The following is a 16404-nucleotide window of genomic DNA, read 5'->3' as shown; positions in this document are numbered from 1 at the left end:
TCCCATAAAAGCAAGGTTAGTAAATGTGGTCCATTTAGACATCCAGAACAAGCCACTATTCAGACAAGCTTGTCATGGAATTCTCACTTGCCTGACTGCCGGTGTTCACACTCACCTTGGCTTTCTCACTGGGCTCACTGTTTGTGCCGTATGATTGGTTGTGCAGCTCCTTGGAGACCACACAAAGGAACTCAGATTGGTCTTCATTTCCGTAGTTATAAGAGGAGCCAATGCTGACCAGCTGGGGTGGGGTGAGAGGAGAGAGAGAGCGAGCACAGAAATAATTAGCTTCAGAGACAAAATGAGGACAGAAAGTGGGTTACAGTGTACTTAGATAACAGAAATGTGATGAGTTTGAACAGTACTAAAAGCATTAGATAATAGGTAGAAAACAAGAGAGCTTGAAACAGTTCAGAACACAATGTGAAATGGCTATAGGCGTCGGTAATATACCGTACACCGGGGTCTTTGAAATTAGCCACTAGATGGTTTTCCAATACCGTCAAAACTATTACGTTTATTTATAATAATAAAAGTTCATACTTATAGCTACATTCAAGTAAATACCTGCTTGTGCGATACGTAAGGAGATAAAGATTGAGTTCTTCATTTCACCAGTCACAACTTTTCATTATGAAGCTTACTGGTAGTCCCCAATCACACAGAGTTTGTTTACAAGCACACCACGACGAGACCAGAGCCTTGTGAGTCACTCACTGCTGTGCAGCCAGGTGATCTAGTTACAGCATGGAATGCACAACTAAAATGTCAGAGTGCACCCATCAGACCAACTCGTCACCTAATTTATTTACTATTAAGTGAGAGTACTGTATTTATACCTGGAATATCATTTTTCAACAGGAAACGTTCACAAATAGCTGGAGTGGGTCATTAAAGGGTTAACCTTTTAAGGACAAATAAAACAACTCAGACAGGGACAACAGATTGTTAAACAAACATGCAGACGGTGAGGTGATGTTATGCAAATCAATGCGGAGTACTTCGGCCTACAAAATACATATGACAATGTCAGACAAACACCTGTTCCTCCTCTTAGTCGAATGCGTTTAACTTGTGTTCAACCAGTCAGTATGTGTACAGTACAGTGTACTCTTGTGGGTGTGCATGTCTCGACATGCCCAGCCTCATTAGCCACTTCTGCAGGAGCCGTGTTGTTCCCAAGAGCTGTCTCACACAGGAGGCAAGAGTATTACGCTACTCTATATTGATGCTAAATATTATAGCTACTAGCTACTGTACCAAGTACAACCAGTGTCAGTTCTCACCCATCGTGATACCCATTCAAGTCCAACGATATGGTCAAAACCTCAATGAAACCAAATGTGTCTTAAAGTGCAGTCAACTTGCAGATCATTTGTTTTCTGAGGTAACTCTGAATAAGCATTCATACACCACAGACCGCTGCACCACTCTGCAGCCTAAGGCACTGTATCTCAGTACTAGTGGCGTCATTACAGATCCTGGTTCGACTACAGGCGGAATTGCAACTGGCCGTGATTGGGAGTCTCATAGGGCGGCACACAATTGGCCCAGCGTCGTTCGGGTTTGCCCGGGGTAGGCCGTCATTGTAAATAATCCTTTGTTCTTAACCGACTTGCCTAGTTAAATCAAATAAAAAAGTACATTAAAATGTTGAAAAAACGTGATTCAAGAACCTTTCTCAACCAATCTAGCATGTATGATCCGTGGACATAGCAAGAGTATTTAGAAACCTAAAGCCCAGGATCGGGTTCAGTAGCACAAATTGAAGAAAAATATCAGAAAAGGGTGTGAAACTGGGCGGTACTCTGAACTTCTCCAATAAAAAAAAAACATCTACATTTTCTGTTGGAAAACGTTCCCTAATGAACAACCCAGGACTGAGTGGCTCTGAATGAGGAGTAATTGGTTACATATCCCCAGACGACTAGGCTCACTGCTGCTGAGCCTTAAGCTTAGGTCAAGTATGTGTTTTAAGGTGTTTCCCGTCTGACCCTTGTAAGACTATTAGTGACATTCCAGCTGTCTGGGAGATCCAGTGATCCTATCCCCACAGAGACAGTGGGGCCAGGGGAGACTCAATACTCTTGGGATCTGCAATGCAGCAGAAATGTTTTGATGAATTTACCACAGGTGGACTCCAATCAAGTTGTAGAAACATCAAGGATGATCAATGGAAATAGGATTCGCCTGAGCTCAATTTCAAGTCTCATAGCAAGGTTTTTGAATACTCAGGTAAATAAGGTATGTCCATTTTTTTATGAATAAAAAAAACATTTTGCTTTGTCATTATGGGGTATTGTGTGTAGATTGAGGATTTATTATGAATTTATTTTTACTTAATCCATTTTAGAATACGGCTGTAACGTAACAAAATGTGGACAAAAATCAAGGGGTCTGAATACTTTGAATGCACTGTATGTTAAAGATTAAACATGGTCCCAGAAATGTCCTCTTAAGACAATACATTGTCAAGAAAAACATGTAAATAACAAGAAGTATTACCAGAAAACTGACAACATAGTCAAACAGACACAAAGGGTGCCGTGTTCATTTGGGTCTTTGTTGGACAAACAGTACACATCTCAAAATCAACTCAAAATGGCCACCTTGTGTGCATAAAGCTGGGATACAGAGGCCAAAAGGGTTGTGAATGGGTACATAGGAGACATGCAGTCACCAGCCCAAGGACAGAACATTGTGGGACACACTTTTCCACTGTGGTTTGGGAAAGTAGACTCCTCCCCTTTCACAATTCAGCAGAAACTGACTTCTGGGCCCACCCATAACCTATACTGACAAGCTGCAACAACCAATCAGAGCAGAGGGATGCCCAGATCACATATAAGACACTGATTTATTTGTAATTTTTATTAAAGACCTTTTCAAATTAATGGATTGTATTGGTTTGGGTGATAGAAGTACAAATAAAATAACATTTGTCTCCTTGTGGTGGGAGTCAGCATTACCTGCTCAAACTTCCAGCCGTCTGACATTGTGGACACCATCTGGGTGAGCTCCTCCTCTTGGCACTGCAGCACCCGGTACACATGCTTCACTGGAGCCTGGGGAGAGAGTGAGAGCTTTACCCGACCCATATGCATTGGGTGTATAACCCATTAGGACGTCCACTCACGTTGCTCAGAATGACAAAAGAAACATTTAGATAACGCATCGAAACAGAACATGCAACTTAAGTAACGAAGCAGCCAATAAAAAGTAATATTCGAAAATTTGCGAACATGCACCTCGACACTGGTGCCCCTTCACATCGACTCTGACCGGGTACCCCCTGCTATTGTTATTTACTGCTGCTCTTTAATTATTTGTTATTCTTATCGCTTACTCTTTTTTATTTTTTTTTGTTCAGTGCATGTGACAAATAACATTTGATTTTGATTTGAAAACACCATTCTAAACTGGATATCAGTTCCATATGCAACAACTAGGATGGGTTGCTAATATGACAAGGATTGTGTCTTTGGCTTCTGGACAATGAAATAAAGTTGATCTGAAAACCAATAGAACAGGATATAAATGGCATAGCGGTGAGTCCAATAGGGAAGTAAAGGTATATCGGTCTACACAGAAATAGAATCATTCAAAATACTTCAAACAGAAAGCATGACTGCCACAAAAAAAATGCTGTGGATTGTTTCAAATCACAATAGACCTAGCTGATTATTCAGTTGCAGCTGTCAGTGAAAAGCATCTAAGATGTGTCTTGATTCTAATTTAAAGTGTTGAGAGAAAAAGGGGAGGGGTGTGTGGTGAAGATATAGACGAGTCTCTCTCCAGAGTGGGTCAGTTGTCTCCCACCAATTCTTGCACATTCATTGAGCGACTCGTATACCCTTGGATGATTTGCCATTTTTGGAGTGAAAACATTATTTGCAGAGTTCACAACCTGCTACACTTGTGAGAGAAACAAGTTTTGGTTTAGTTCATAACCATTTACCAGATTTGTCTTTTGTTTGTGAGCAATGAGAATGTCTGCTTTCTATGTCCTGATAATGTTGAGGGAGCATGCGTGCCTGAGCACGCATAGAAGTACCTGGCCTACTACGTGGAAATGTAGGAAAGTATTTTTTTAACATCCATTGCGAACGATATTTTAAAAATATATATAATATATAGTGGCACAGCGGTCTAAGGCACTGCATCGCAGTGCTAGATTCGTTACTACAGCCCCGGGTTCATTCCCAGGCAGTGCCACAATGGGCCGTGGCTGGGAGTCCCATAGGACGGCACACAATTGGCCCAGTGTCGTCCGGGTTAAGGGAGGGTTTGGCCGGGGGTGCTTTACTTGGCTCATCGCTCCCTAGCAACTCCTTGTGATGGGCCGGGTGCCTGCATGCTGAACGGTGTTTCCTCCGAACACATTGGTGCGGCTTGCTTCCGGGTTAAGCTGGTGGCTGTTAAGGAGTGTGGTTAGGCGGACGCATGACTCCACCTTCGCCTCTCCTGAGCCCGTTGGGGAGTTGCAGCGATCAGACAAGATCGAGAAAAAGGGTGGTAAAATACAATACACACAGTCAAAAGTCTGGACACCTACTCATTAAAAGGCTTCAATTTATTTCCACTATTTTCTACAATGTAGAATAATAGTGAAGACATCAACACTATGAAACAACACATATGGAATTGTACTAAGCAAAACAAGTGCTCTTCAAAGTAACCACCCGTTGCACACTCTTGGCACTCTCAACCAGCTTCACCTGGAATGCTTTTCCAACGGTCTTGAAGGAGTTCCAACATATGCTGAGCACTTGTTGGCTACATTTCCTTCACTCTGCAGTCCAACTCATCCCAAACCATCTCAATTGGTTTGAGATTAGGTGACTGTGGCGGCCAGGTCATCTGATGCAGCACTCCATCACTCTTCTTGGTCAAATAGCCCGTAAACAGCCTGGAGGTGTGTTGGCTCAATGTCCCTTTAGAAATAATTGATTGTCCCACTAAGCGCAAACCAAATGGGATGGCGTATCGCTGCAGAATGCTGTGGTAGCGATGCTGGTTAAGTGTACCTTGAATTCTAAACAAATCCCTGGCAGGGTCACTAGCAAAGCACCGCCACACCTCCTCCTCCTCCATGCTTCACGGTGGGAACCACACTTGGAGATAATCCGTTCACCTACTCTGCGTTACATAGACACGGCGGTTGGAACCAAAAATTTCTAATTTGGACTCATCAGACCAAAAGGACAGATTTCCACCGGTCTATTGTCCATTGCTCATGTTTCTCGGCCCAAGCAAGTCTCCTCTTCTTATTAGTGTCCACAAATTGACTTAACAAGGCACACCTAATTGAAGTTAGGTTAATGGAAATGCATTTTAGGTGACTAAATCATGAAGCTGGTTGAGAGAATGGCAAGTGTGCAATGCTGTCATCAAGGCAAAGGGTGTCTACTTTGAAGATTCTAAAATATATTTTGATTTGTTTAACACCTTATTGGTGACTGCATGATTCCATGTGTTATTTCATAGTTTTGATGTCTTCACTACTATTCTTCAATGTAGAAAATAGTAAAAATAAAGAAAAACTCTTGAATGAGTAGGCCTGTCCAAACTTTTGACTGGCACACACACACTTGAAGTCGGCAGTTTACATACACTTAGGTTGGAGTCATTAAAACTTGTTTTTCAACTACTACAAATTTCAAACTATCATTTTGGCAAGTTGGTTAGGACATCTACTTTGTGCATGACACAAGTAAAAAAATGTATCTCAAAAAAGAAAATCAGCCAAAACTGCAGAAAAGAAATTGTAGACCACAAGTCTGGTTTCATCCTTGGGAGTAATTTCCAAATGCCTGAAGGCACCACGTTCATCTGTACAAACAATAGTACGCAAGTATAAACACCATGGGACCACGCAGCCATCATACCCCTCAGGAAGGAGATGTGTTCTGTCTCCTAGAGATGAACGTACTTGTGCGAAAAGTGCAAATCAATCCCAAAAATAGAACTGTTTGGCCATAATGACCATCGTTATGTTTGGAGGAAAAGGGCGGAGGCTTGCAAGCCGAAGAACACCATCCCAACCGTGAACCACACGGGTGGCAGCATCATGTTGTGGGGGTGCTTTGCTGCAGGAGGGACTGGTGCACTTCACAAAATAGATGGCATCATGCGGTAGGAAAATGATGTGAATATATTGAAGCAACATCAAGACATCAGTCAGGAAGTGAAAGCTTGGTCGCAAATGGGTCTTCCAAATGGACAATGACCACAAGCATACTTCTAAAGTTGTGGCAAAATGGCTTAAGGACAACAAAGTCAAGGTATTGGAGTGGCCATCACAAAGCCCCGACCTCAATCACATAGAAAATTTGTGGGCAGAACTGAAACAGCGTGTGCGAGCAAGGAGGCCTACAAACCTGACTCGGTTACACCAGCTCTGTCAGGAGGAATGGGCCAAAATTCACCCAACTTATTGTGGGAAGCTTGTAGAAGGCTACCCGAAACCTTTGACCCAAATTAAACAATTTAAAGGCAATGCTACCAAATACTAATTGAGCGTATGTAAACTTCTGACCCACTGGGAATGTGGTGAAAGAAATAAAAAGCTGAAATAAATCAAATCTCAATTATTATTCTGACATTTCACATTCTTAAAATGAAGCAGTGATCCTAACTGACCTAAGACAAGGAATTTTCACTAGGATTAAATGTCAGGAATTGTGAAAAATACGTTTAAATGTATTTGGCTAAGGTGTATGTAAACTTCCGACTTCAACTGTATAGGTCTTTATTTTAGTTTGAAAAATCTGTCCAACAATCTCCCCCTTGATAATTACCAGTCCTCAGTGTGAAAGAGCAATGATAGTTATAGGCCTACTACTGCATTGGCCTACAGTCTGAGTTCCATGCGCTCATTTCTTTAGCCACCAATGGATCAGTGTATCAATGTTAACTGAGCTTTTTGTAATTTTAATTCTGATTTATTGTAATTTAAATTCTGATTTCTATGATGACAATGAACCACCAGGCTGACATGACAATGAATTTGGGAAACGAAAACGTTATTGAAATGAAACTGTTCCACGAAAATGCGCACATGAAAATCATAACTGACACACATAATGGTAGGATAAATTGTAAGCTTCCCCAAACTTGAAACTCATGAGCCGCCTATGAAGTTTTTGCCTATAGGCTACTCATAATATGAAATAAAACATTCAGGTCTAAGTATTTTTCAAAACGCACACTGCCTCCAACTCACATTGTTGTAAAGTGGTGGGTGACACGAAGGTAGGCTGCTTCCTGCAATTGAATGGGAGGCGCGCTTCAATTACCAGTTGAGAATTAAAAACAGTAGCTCTTCTTAATCACGCACCAAAACATTTAACACACAATTTCATTTAAAAATTGTTGCGCAATGAATGTGCTTATAAAAGCACGCGTTTTACTCCAGAAGCAACCAGCTGAGGCACTGCAGGAGAAATCCCGCTCAAAATAGGCTCAGTATGCTGTGCGGGTGTGACAGTTGTGTTGGATAAATAAGGTACACACGAAAATACACAGGCCAAATTAATTCAACTAATGATGCAAATTAACCTATAAAACAATAAGCATGATGGTCAAATGTATTTACATCGACTGGTATTGCCATCAATTAATAAAAAGCATTATTTAGCAATGGGATTTATTTTCTCCCGGCACTTTTGGCCAACAGTTTTATTTGTCGGCTTTTTTGTTGTTGCTAGCAATTGAAAGTCAAAGGAAAGTCAACAGACAGACATGTGCACAGAGACATGTGCACAGAGACAGAGGCACACAGACAGAGGCACACAGACAGAGGCACACAGACAGAGGCACACAGACAGAGGCACACAGACAGAGGCACACAGACAGAGGCACACAGACAGAGGCACACAGACAGAGAGATACTGAAGCATGGGATAGAGCAGGTGCATTTACTCTAACAGTGGACTCAGCCAAGGCCAGGAACCCCCAAAGTGATAAAAATCACAAGATGGCGCCGAAAGATAGGAGCTAGAAGCAGAACTGCCCTAAGCAACTTTGCATGATTTTGTTTTTTTGTGCACAAGCATTTCACTACACCCGCAAAACATTTGCTAAACATGTGTATGTGACAAATAAAATTGATACGGGTTTAAAATAAATTTAAATAAAATCAATAGAGCACAATGTGTCAATTGAGAAGTTCACCAACCTGTAATGTTTTGCAGTCACGTTCCCTGATCTTGTCCTTGAGGAGCTTTATTAATGACGTGATATTGTAGAATTCAGCTTCCTCCAAGACACCTTCAAAAACACACATTTAGAATCTATCCTGGCAAGAATGATCAACATACTGAATGGACTGCTACAGAGAATACTTGAAAGCTGACATTGGAAACCAACTGCTTCACTGTGCACCTTGGCAGTAATATGCATCTCACATGCCCAGTCTTACCTTCCTCAGCCAGGTCCCTGTTGAGCACCAGCTTGCCATGCCTCAGGTAGTTCAGCACCGGCCCAAAGTATGTGGGGTCTCGGTCTATAAGATATGCACCAGTGTCATCCTGAAAATGGAACAGAAAGAAAATAAATGTAGTCGAGACTCACAATTCACCGTTGTTGGACGATGAAGACCAAGTTGAGTAAAGAAAGGAAATCCACTGGCCAGCTGTTAATAGAATACATAAAACCACACCAAGTATATCAGGAAACAGAAGCCCTAACATCAGCCCGTATAAATGAAGAAAGCGCCTGGGATCAGAATCCCTGCATGGGTTGAACTTGTCACAAACGCTGTGGCCTTCCACAGTCGATTCTAGCCTATATTCCCACAAGGACTTGCGGTTTGAGCCTCATGCGCTCAAACAGCGAGCAATCCCATATTCCTGTAAGTACTGTGATTAGAACAGCATTATCTCCTTGGGGTATAGGAGGTTAAAACAATTAGAGCAGAACAGAATGAGATTTGGAACAGGAGGCCGAATCCAGAGGGGACCAAGAGGAAAATACTACTGCACCCTCTTCAATGCAAAACAATTAAGACTGCAGAATGCAACACAATCTTACATACTGTAGGCCTACAAGACGTAACAAATTACACAACCACCCTCTTCATCCATTAAAAACACAGAAGTCATTGAGACAGTTTGTCAGCATCCTACAAGTAACACCTGTCGCCTGAGAAGAGAATAAAAATATCATTCAAGTAAGGTTTAAAATGGAAATGGTGTGTGGATGTCATTTACAAACAACAACAACAAAAAAAACTTGTGGATGGGGGGGGGGGTGAAACAAAACAAATGTTGTGCAAATCCACTTAATACAACAGGATGTGTGAGTTTGCATGAAGTTAAGTATTTGACTTCAGGAGTGATCTAGACAAATTGTCTGAGGCACTAGAACACACGCTTCATTTTCATACTTTCCAGGCTTTGGTCACAGCCTAACAAACCTAGGCAAACTCCAACGGACACACATACATCTATTCACAGCTACTTTCACCAGATAGACGGTCACCAAATGTTGTGAAACCCAATTAGTCTTTCCTATAATGAGAAACTGGCTCAAAGCATTCTCTATAGTGCTGAACCGGAACCTTTTTTGCTGACTGGCCTCCTTTCCATGGCAAAAATACCCCAGTGGAGCCCATGGGTTATGATCTAGCCTAAATGCTCAGAGTCAGTTTCTTACTCTTCTGCAGACACTAAAGTTTAACCACAGGTACACTACCGTTCAAAAGTTAGGTGTCACTTAGAAATGTCCTAATTTTTGAAAGCAATAAAACTGGCCTTCTTAAGACTAGCCTTCACTTCTCAGAAGAAGACCGCCGAGTTTCAGAAGAAAGTGCTTAGTTTCTGGTCATTTTGAGCCTGTAATCAAACCTGCTGATGCTCCAGACACTCAACTAGTCTAAAGGCCAGTTTTATTGCTTCTTTAAAATCAGCACAAGTGTTCAGATGTGCTAACATAATTGCAAAAGGGTTTTCTAATGATCAATTAGCCTTTTTAAAATGATAAACTTGGATTAGCTAACACAACGTGCCATTGGAACACAGGAGTGATGGTTGCTGATAATGGGCCTCTGTAGATATTCCATAAATCAGCCATTTCCAGCTACAATAGTCATTTACAACATTAACAATGTCTACACTGCATTTCTGATCAATTTGATGTTATTTTAAATGGACGAGAAATGTAGCGTTGTTTTCTTTAAGTTAAAAAAGGGACTTTTGTAAATGACCAAACCTATTAATGGTAGTGTATATGTGGAGAGTACAGGAGAACAGAAATAGGTCAGCTAAGACTTCCATCTGCTGGTGTAGCGGCACCTCCACAACAATTACTGACTAAAGTGCTGAGCCAGGTCCATAGTGAATACATCTATTGCCATGTTTGTACTTCGTCAATGTTCAACAATGAGGGGCCATACAAAGTTTCAGTAGACATGCCACCTAGATGTAGAAGCATGCCTCAGTGATGCCATATCTGTACATTGTCTCTTGTCGGTGTGTCAGCTCTAAGCTGCACATCTGCAAATGAGGTGAGCTCCACACTCCTCTTTCTGTCTAATCCTTTGCCGGGACCCCCTTGAGTTGGTTCATTTGGGCTGGGATCTCTGGGTGCTCATGGCCTTGTGGTTGAGTCCCCACTTGAAGTAACCCTGTTTTTGGGAGAGTGGTGATGAGAGGAGCAGTGGCTCATGATTGATGTGGACCAACACACAAAGGGCACAGTGGTTTCATGAAAAACAAGAGCCTCCCTCTGGGGGAGCACCGGTCAACAAAAACACAGGGAAGTGGACGAAAGGACAAGGGAGAAAACCATAGGGAAATCGAGAAAAGGAGTAACAGAGTAGACAAGTAGTGATGTAGAATGGGATAGGAGAGTAAGAAAGGGGAAAAAAATGAATCAGCTAAATTAAGTGATCACAAGTGGAGGTTGTTGTAAGACTAAGATGCTGATGGGGCGCATCCAAGAATGTTCGGGAGTGATACCATAAAAGTCACTTATGATATTTGAATGAGCTCAGGTGGAAGACACACAAGGATATTCAAAGAAAGACTGACAAGTCTAATGAATAATGCAACATGCCATTGTGGGAGAAACTTAAAACTCCCATCAAACCTTCTTGAAGGACAGAAAACATTATTAATTTATGTCCAGTCCATTTGAGGTCCCCAATGGCTGCACTGTCATCTAAGGCCAGATATAAAGCTAGAACCACAGGGATAGCTAGGTAAAGCCTAGAGCAGCTAGATCAGCTAAGTGAACATACTGTGGTTGTAACGATATGCGCTGAGAGTCGGGAAGCAAGTGTTTTAATAAAATAAACAATCCAAAGCAAGAAACACAGACAGGAAACTGAAACAATAATGGCTGGGAAGTCTGGTGACAGGTGTGCACCATAACGAGCAGCCTGGTGACCTAGAGGCCGGAGAGGGAGCACACATGACAGTGGTGAATATAAATCGACAGTGGATGGAAAATGCCAAACCCTACACCGAAGATGGAAAAATTGCTCTTAGTTCATGAGCAAGATATTGGCAGCAAGATATACGGTCTGTTGCCAGATACTTTAGCTGGGGCTGTGGCAGTCATGAAATTTGTCAGCCGGTTATTGTCATAAAAAGGACTGCCAGTCTCACAGTAAGTGACCGTTAATTAACACACACATTTAGAATCTTCAGGCCTCCACACATACAAGCCTCTGATGCGTGCCTTTGAAACATCTACATTTTATATATTTTTTTATGAATACATTTGATTTAATATATTGTACACTATCACAGTAAATCCATTAGTCATGTCTAAAGAAACATTGAAATGAAGAACATTTCAGAAGAACAGAATGAGCTGGCCTATGTTATAGGCTTGTTAATTTAGCTGACAAGATATGCCATTTGTCCCTTGACATTTAGTAGTAGGTAGAATTGAACTTGTCAGCTTGAATAAAATGATATTTGTCCCCATTAGGCCTACTGTGCAAGTGAGCATATTAAGTGGCTATTTTGAGCTTATATATGTGAACATTAAAACAACAATCAAGTTGATTAAAAACTGGTCCTATATGCTAGTTTTAAGAGTTATTTGGCAAATTTAGATGTGACGATACAAATCTCATCTTAACAAATATCCAAACATGAGCAGCATGGTGCGACTACAGGCTATTGATAAGAGAAAGTAGAGAGAAAAAAGCTTGGGCTCTGTTCCTTGCCTCAGGCTGCACTCTCATCAGTGATCATATTTTCACCCATCATACCATTCTCTTTCCTGAATATGTACTATTTGTTAAGATTTAGAATGGACTTATCAAATGGGCAGGAACAGAGGCGGGGGGGGGTGTACATGACATCTGGAGGCCACGCGTTCCCAGCCGGTCCATTTTGTAGGCTACTTCGGGTTTATAGCAGAGCATGTGCTTAATGATCAGCTGAGAAATAAATATGACACTTATTTCTCTCCACATATCAACCACTGTTTGAGATGCATGCCCTTGCTGCCAGACACGTGATATTCCGCCCAAACTCTGAACTCCATGGGCTCTCACACCTTGTTCCTGCAGCTACCCCGTGCTTAAATTTGGGAACCAAGTGAAATCTGTTCGGGAACATCGATAGTAACATGTATTCGCAACTAAACATATTTCACTAAACTGTTGACAGCCTTTCTGCGTGCTCGAGAAAGTCCTAAAAGAGAGATGGAAACGCAAGGTGTGGAAATATTTTGTAGAACTGAAGGTAATATATCACCCAATTATTTATGAAAATATAAATCCTCTTATTATGCTATTCAAAATAAAATAAAAATCACTAAATGTAGGCTAATTGTAAGCCTCCCTGCAAAACAACCAACAGCATTGCCCAGGCTATACGTTCTCTCCCAGACTCATGGATATACATTTTGGAGCGTAGCATAAGGTAACCAGTCCATCCAGTATGCATAATAATAAAGTCCACGCTCAAAGGCGATTGCTCAAATTTAAATTAATGTTGGAGTAAAGGCTTGTTCAATTATGTACCAAAATACATCTTGAAATCAGTTTTGTTTTAGGTTTTTCCTGCCATGGGTAATAATTAGTTTTTATCCCCCCCCCCCCCCCACACAGGTTTGGGCTAATAGGTCTACACACATAAGACCTATTGGTCTTAGAGGGGACAAGAGCCCCGAGTACCAGTCCATTAGGACCTTATGGTAGTTGGGTACTACCAACGCACGTCCAGAGTAGAGGTCGACCAATTAAATCGGAATGACTGATTAATTAGGGCTGATTTCAAGTTATAACAATCAGTAATCATAATGGCTACCTGTTATGCGAGTGCAGCAAGGAGCCAAGGTAAGGTGCTAGCTAGCATTAAACGTATCTTATTTAAAAAAAAACTAGCAATCATAATCACTAAACATGGTTAATGATATTACTAGTTTATCTAGCTTGTCCTGCGTTGCGTATAAATCGATGCAGTGCCTGTTAATTTATCATTGAATCACAGCCTACTTCGCCAAACGGGTGATTTTTAAACCTGCATATTTAGTTAATATTGTCTGCTAACATGAATTTCTTTTAACTAGGGAAATTGTGTCACTTCTCTTGCATTCTGGGCAACAGAGTCAGGGTCTATGCAGCAGTTTGGGCCGCCTGGCTCGTTGCGAACTGTATGAAGACCATTTCTTCATAACAATTACAGCCAACTCACCAAACGAGGGATGATTTAACAAAAGCCCATTTGCGAAAGAAGCACAATCGTTGCACGAATGTACGTAACCATAAACATCAATGTCTTTCTTAAAATCAATACATTGAGGTATTTTTTTAACCTGCATATTTAGTTAAGAAATTCATGTTAGCAGGCAATATTAAACTAGAGAAATTGTGTCACTTCTCTTGCGTTCATTGCACGCAGAGTCAGGGTATATGCAACATTTTGGTCTGCCTGGCTAGTTGAGAACTAATTTGCCAGAATTTTACATAATTATGACATAACATTGAAGGTTGTGCAATGTAACAACAATATTTAGACATATGGATGCCACCCGTTAGATAAAATACAGAACGGTTCCGTATTTCACTGAAAGAATAAATGTTTTTTTTTCACGAAATGATATGGTCAAATCCGGAAACTATTAATGACCTAAGGCTCGTATTTCTGTGTGTTATATTATAATTAAGTCTATGATTTGATAGAGCAGTCTGACTGAGCGGTGGTAGGCAGCAGCAGGCTCGTAAGCATTCAAACAGCACTTTCCTGCGTTTGCCAGCAGCTCTTCGTAATGCTTCAAGCATTGCGCTGTTTATGACTTCAAGCCTATCAACTCCGAGATTAGGCTGGCAATACTATAGTGCCTATAGGCACAGCCAATAGTCAAAAGGTATATGAAATACAAATGGTATAGAGAGAACTAGTCCTATAATAACTACAACCTAAAACTTCTTACCAGGGAATACTGAAGACTCATGTTAAAAAGGAACCACCAACTTTCATATGTTCTCATTTTCTGAGCAAGGAACTTAAACATTAGCTTTTTTACATGGCAAAATGTTTACTTTCAACACTTTTTACATTATTTAAAACAAATTGAACATGTTTATTTATTTGAGACTAAATAGATTTTATTGATGTATTATATTAAATTAAAATAAGTGTTCATTGTTCATTCAGTATAGTTGTAATTGTCATTAATATACACACACATATATAAATAAAAATAGTCTGATTAATCGGGATTGCTTTTTTTTGGTCCTCCAATAATGGGTATCGGTGTTGAAAAAACATAAATCGGTCAACCTCTAGTTCAGAGTGCTAAAAAGCAGATTAGTGGCTCAGTCAAGTAGAATTTTACTGCGGTCATGACTCACGACTGCCGGTGTGGCGGTAATATAGTCACCGCAACAGACCTACCCATAGAACTATACGGCCAAGCACTGAAAGTCTCTTCAACAACTGTTGGACCAACTTCCATTGCATCATAGAGTGGATGAACTATATTGAACAAAAATATAAAAAACGCAACACGTAAAAGTGTTGGTCCAATGTTTCATGAGCTAAAAAAAAGAATCCCATAAATGTTCCATAAGCACATGAAGCTTATTTCTCTAAAATGTTGTGCACAGACTTGTTTACACCCCTGATAGTGAGCATTTCTCCTTTTCCATATAATCCATCCACCTGACATGTGTATAATATCAAGAAGCTGATTAAACAGCAGGATCATTACACAGGGGGACCTTGTGCTGGGGACACACACAAAAAGACTGCTACAAGGTGCAGTTTTGTCACAACACAATGCCACAGATGTCTTAAGTTGAGGGAGCATGCATTTGGCATGTCGACTGCATGAATGCCCACCAGAGCTGTTTCCAGAGGATTGAATGTTCAGTTCTACCGTAAGCCACATCCAACATTGTTCTAGAGAATTTGTCAGTAAGCTCAACCGGCCTCAACTGAAGACCACGTCTTCAGGGGAAGCTCATCTGGGTGCTTGTCGTCCTCACCAGGGTCTTGGCCTGACTTCAGTGGGAAAATGCCCACCTTCAATGGCCACTGGCACACTGGAGAAGTGTGCTTGTCACGGATAAATCCCGGTTTTAAAACTTAACCGGGCAGGTGACTGACAGTGTATGGAGTCGTGAGGGTGAGCGGTTTGCTGATGTCAACATAACTAACACAATCGCACAATCGCATTTCATCAATGGCAATTTGAATGCACAGAGATACCGGGACGAGATCCTGGAGGCACATTATCGCACTATTCATCCACTGCCATCACCTCCTGTTTCATCGTGATAATGTCATAAGGTTCTGTAGACAATTCCTGGAAGCTAAAAATGTCCCAGTTCTTCCATGGCCTGCATACTCAACATACCTGTCATCCATTGAACATGTTAGGGATGCTCTGGATCAACGTGTACGAGAAATAGTGTTCCAATTCCCTCCAATATCTAGAAACTTCGCACAGCCATTAAAGGAGTGGGACAACATTCCACAATCAACAGCATGATCAACTCTATGCGAAGATGTATAGCACTGCATGAGGCAAATTAGTGGTCACACTGGTTTTCTGATCCATGCCTCTACTTAAAAAAAAGGTTCTGTGACCAACAGGTGCATATCTATATTCCCAGTCATGTGAAATCCATAGATTAGTGCCTAATTAATGTATTTCCTTATATTAACTGTAACGCAGTAAAAAATGTTTTAAAACTGTTGCATTTATATTTTTGTTCTGTGTAGTAGACCAAAGTGCTTAACAAAAACCCAAAGACTTGAGGGTAAACAAGGTGTAATTAGAAGGGGGGATACACATCTGAGGGGAAAGCCTTAAAGCGTTCCCTAATCGTTCTCCCATACACAATAGAAATCCTCCTGCAGGAAATACCACGGTGGCCCACCCTTCAACGACATGAAAGTCAAACGTTTGCTGGAGCTTGAAAATGCCTAGCAC

At 41.1% G+C, this 16404-nt stretch overlaps 1 protein-coding gene across 1 annotated transcript in view; it reads right to left on the bottom strand.

Moving 5' to 3' along the window:
* The window catches only part of LOC124039894 (BTB/POZ domain-containing protein KCTD5-like), a 50004-nt gene that overhangs the window by 7096 nt on the left and 26504 nt on the right, over positions 1-16404 (bottom strand). The window contains exons 2-5 of the mRNA XM_046356418.1: positions 8423-8531; positions 8180-8271; positions 2970-3065; positions 116-241 (exon numbers count right to left, since the gene is read on the bottom strand). Coding sequence (XP_046212374.1) covers positions 116-241; positions 2970-3065; positions 8180-8271; positions 8423-8531 — 423 coding nt within the window. The remainder of the gene's footprint in view (positions 1-115; positions 242-2969; positions 3066-8179; positions 8272-8422; positions 8532-16404) is intronic.

The sequence above is a fragment of the Oncorhynchus gorbuscha genome, linkage group LG07, assembly GCF_021184085.1.
Source record: "Oncorhynchus gorbuscha isolate QuinsamMale2020 ecotype Even-year linkage group LG07, OgorEven_v1.0, whole genome shotgun sequence".
Lineage (NCBI taxonomy): Eukaryota > Metazoa > Chordata > Actinopteri > Salmoniformes > Salmonidae > Oncorhynchus > Oncorhynchus gorbuscha.
Note: the sequence above shows the minus strand (reverse complement) of the source record. Positions and strands in the feature narration are given on the sequence as shown.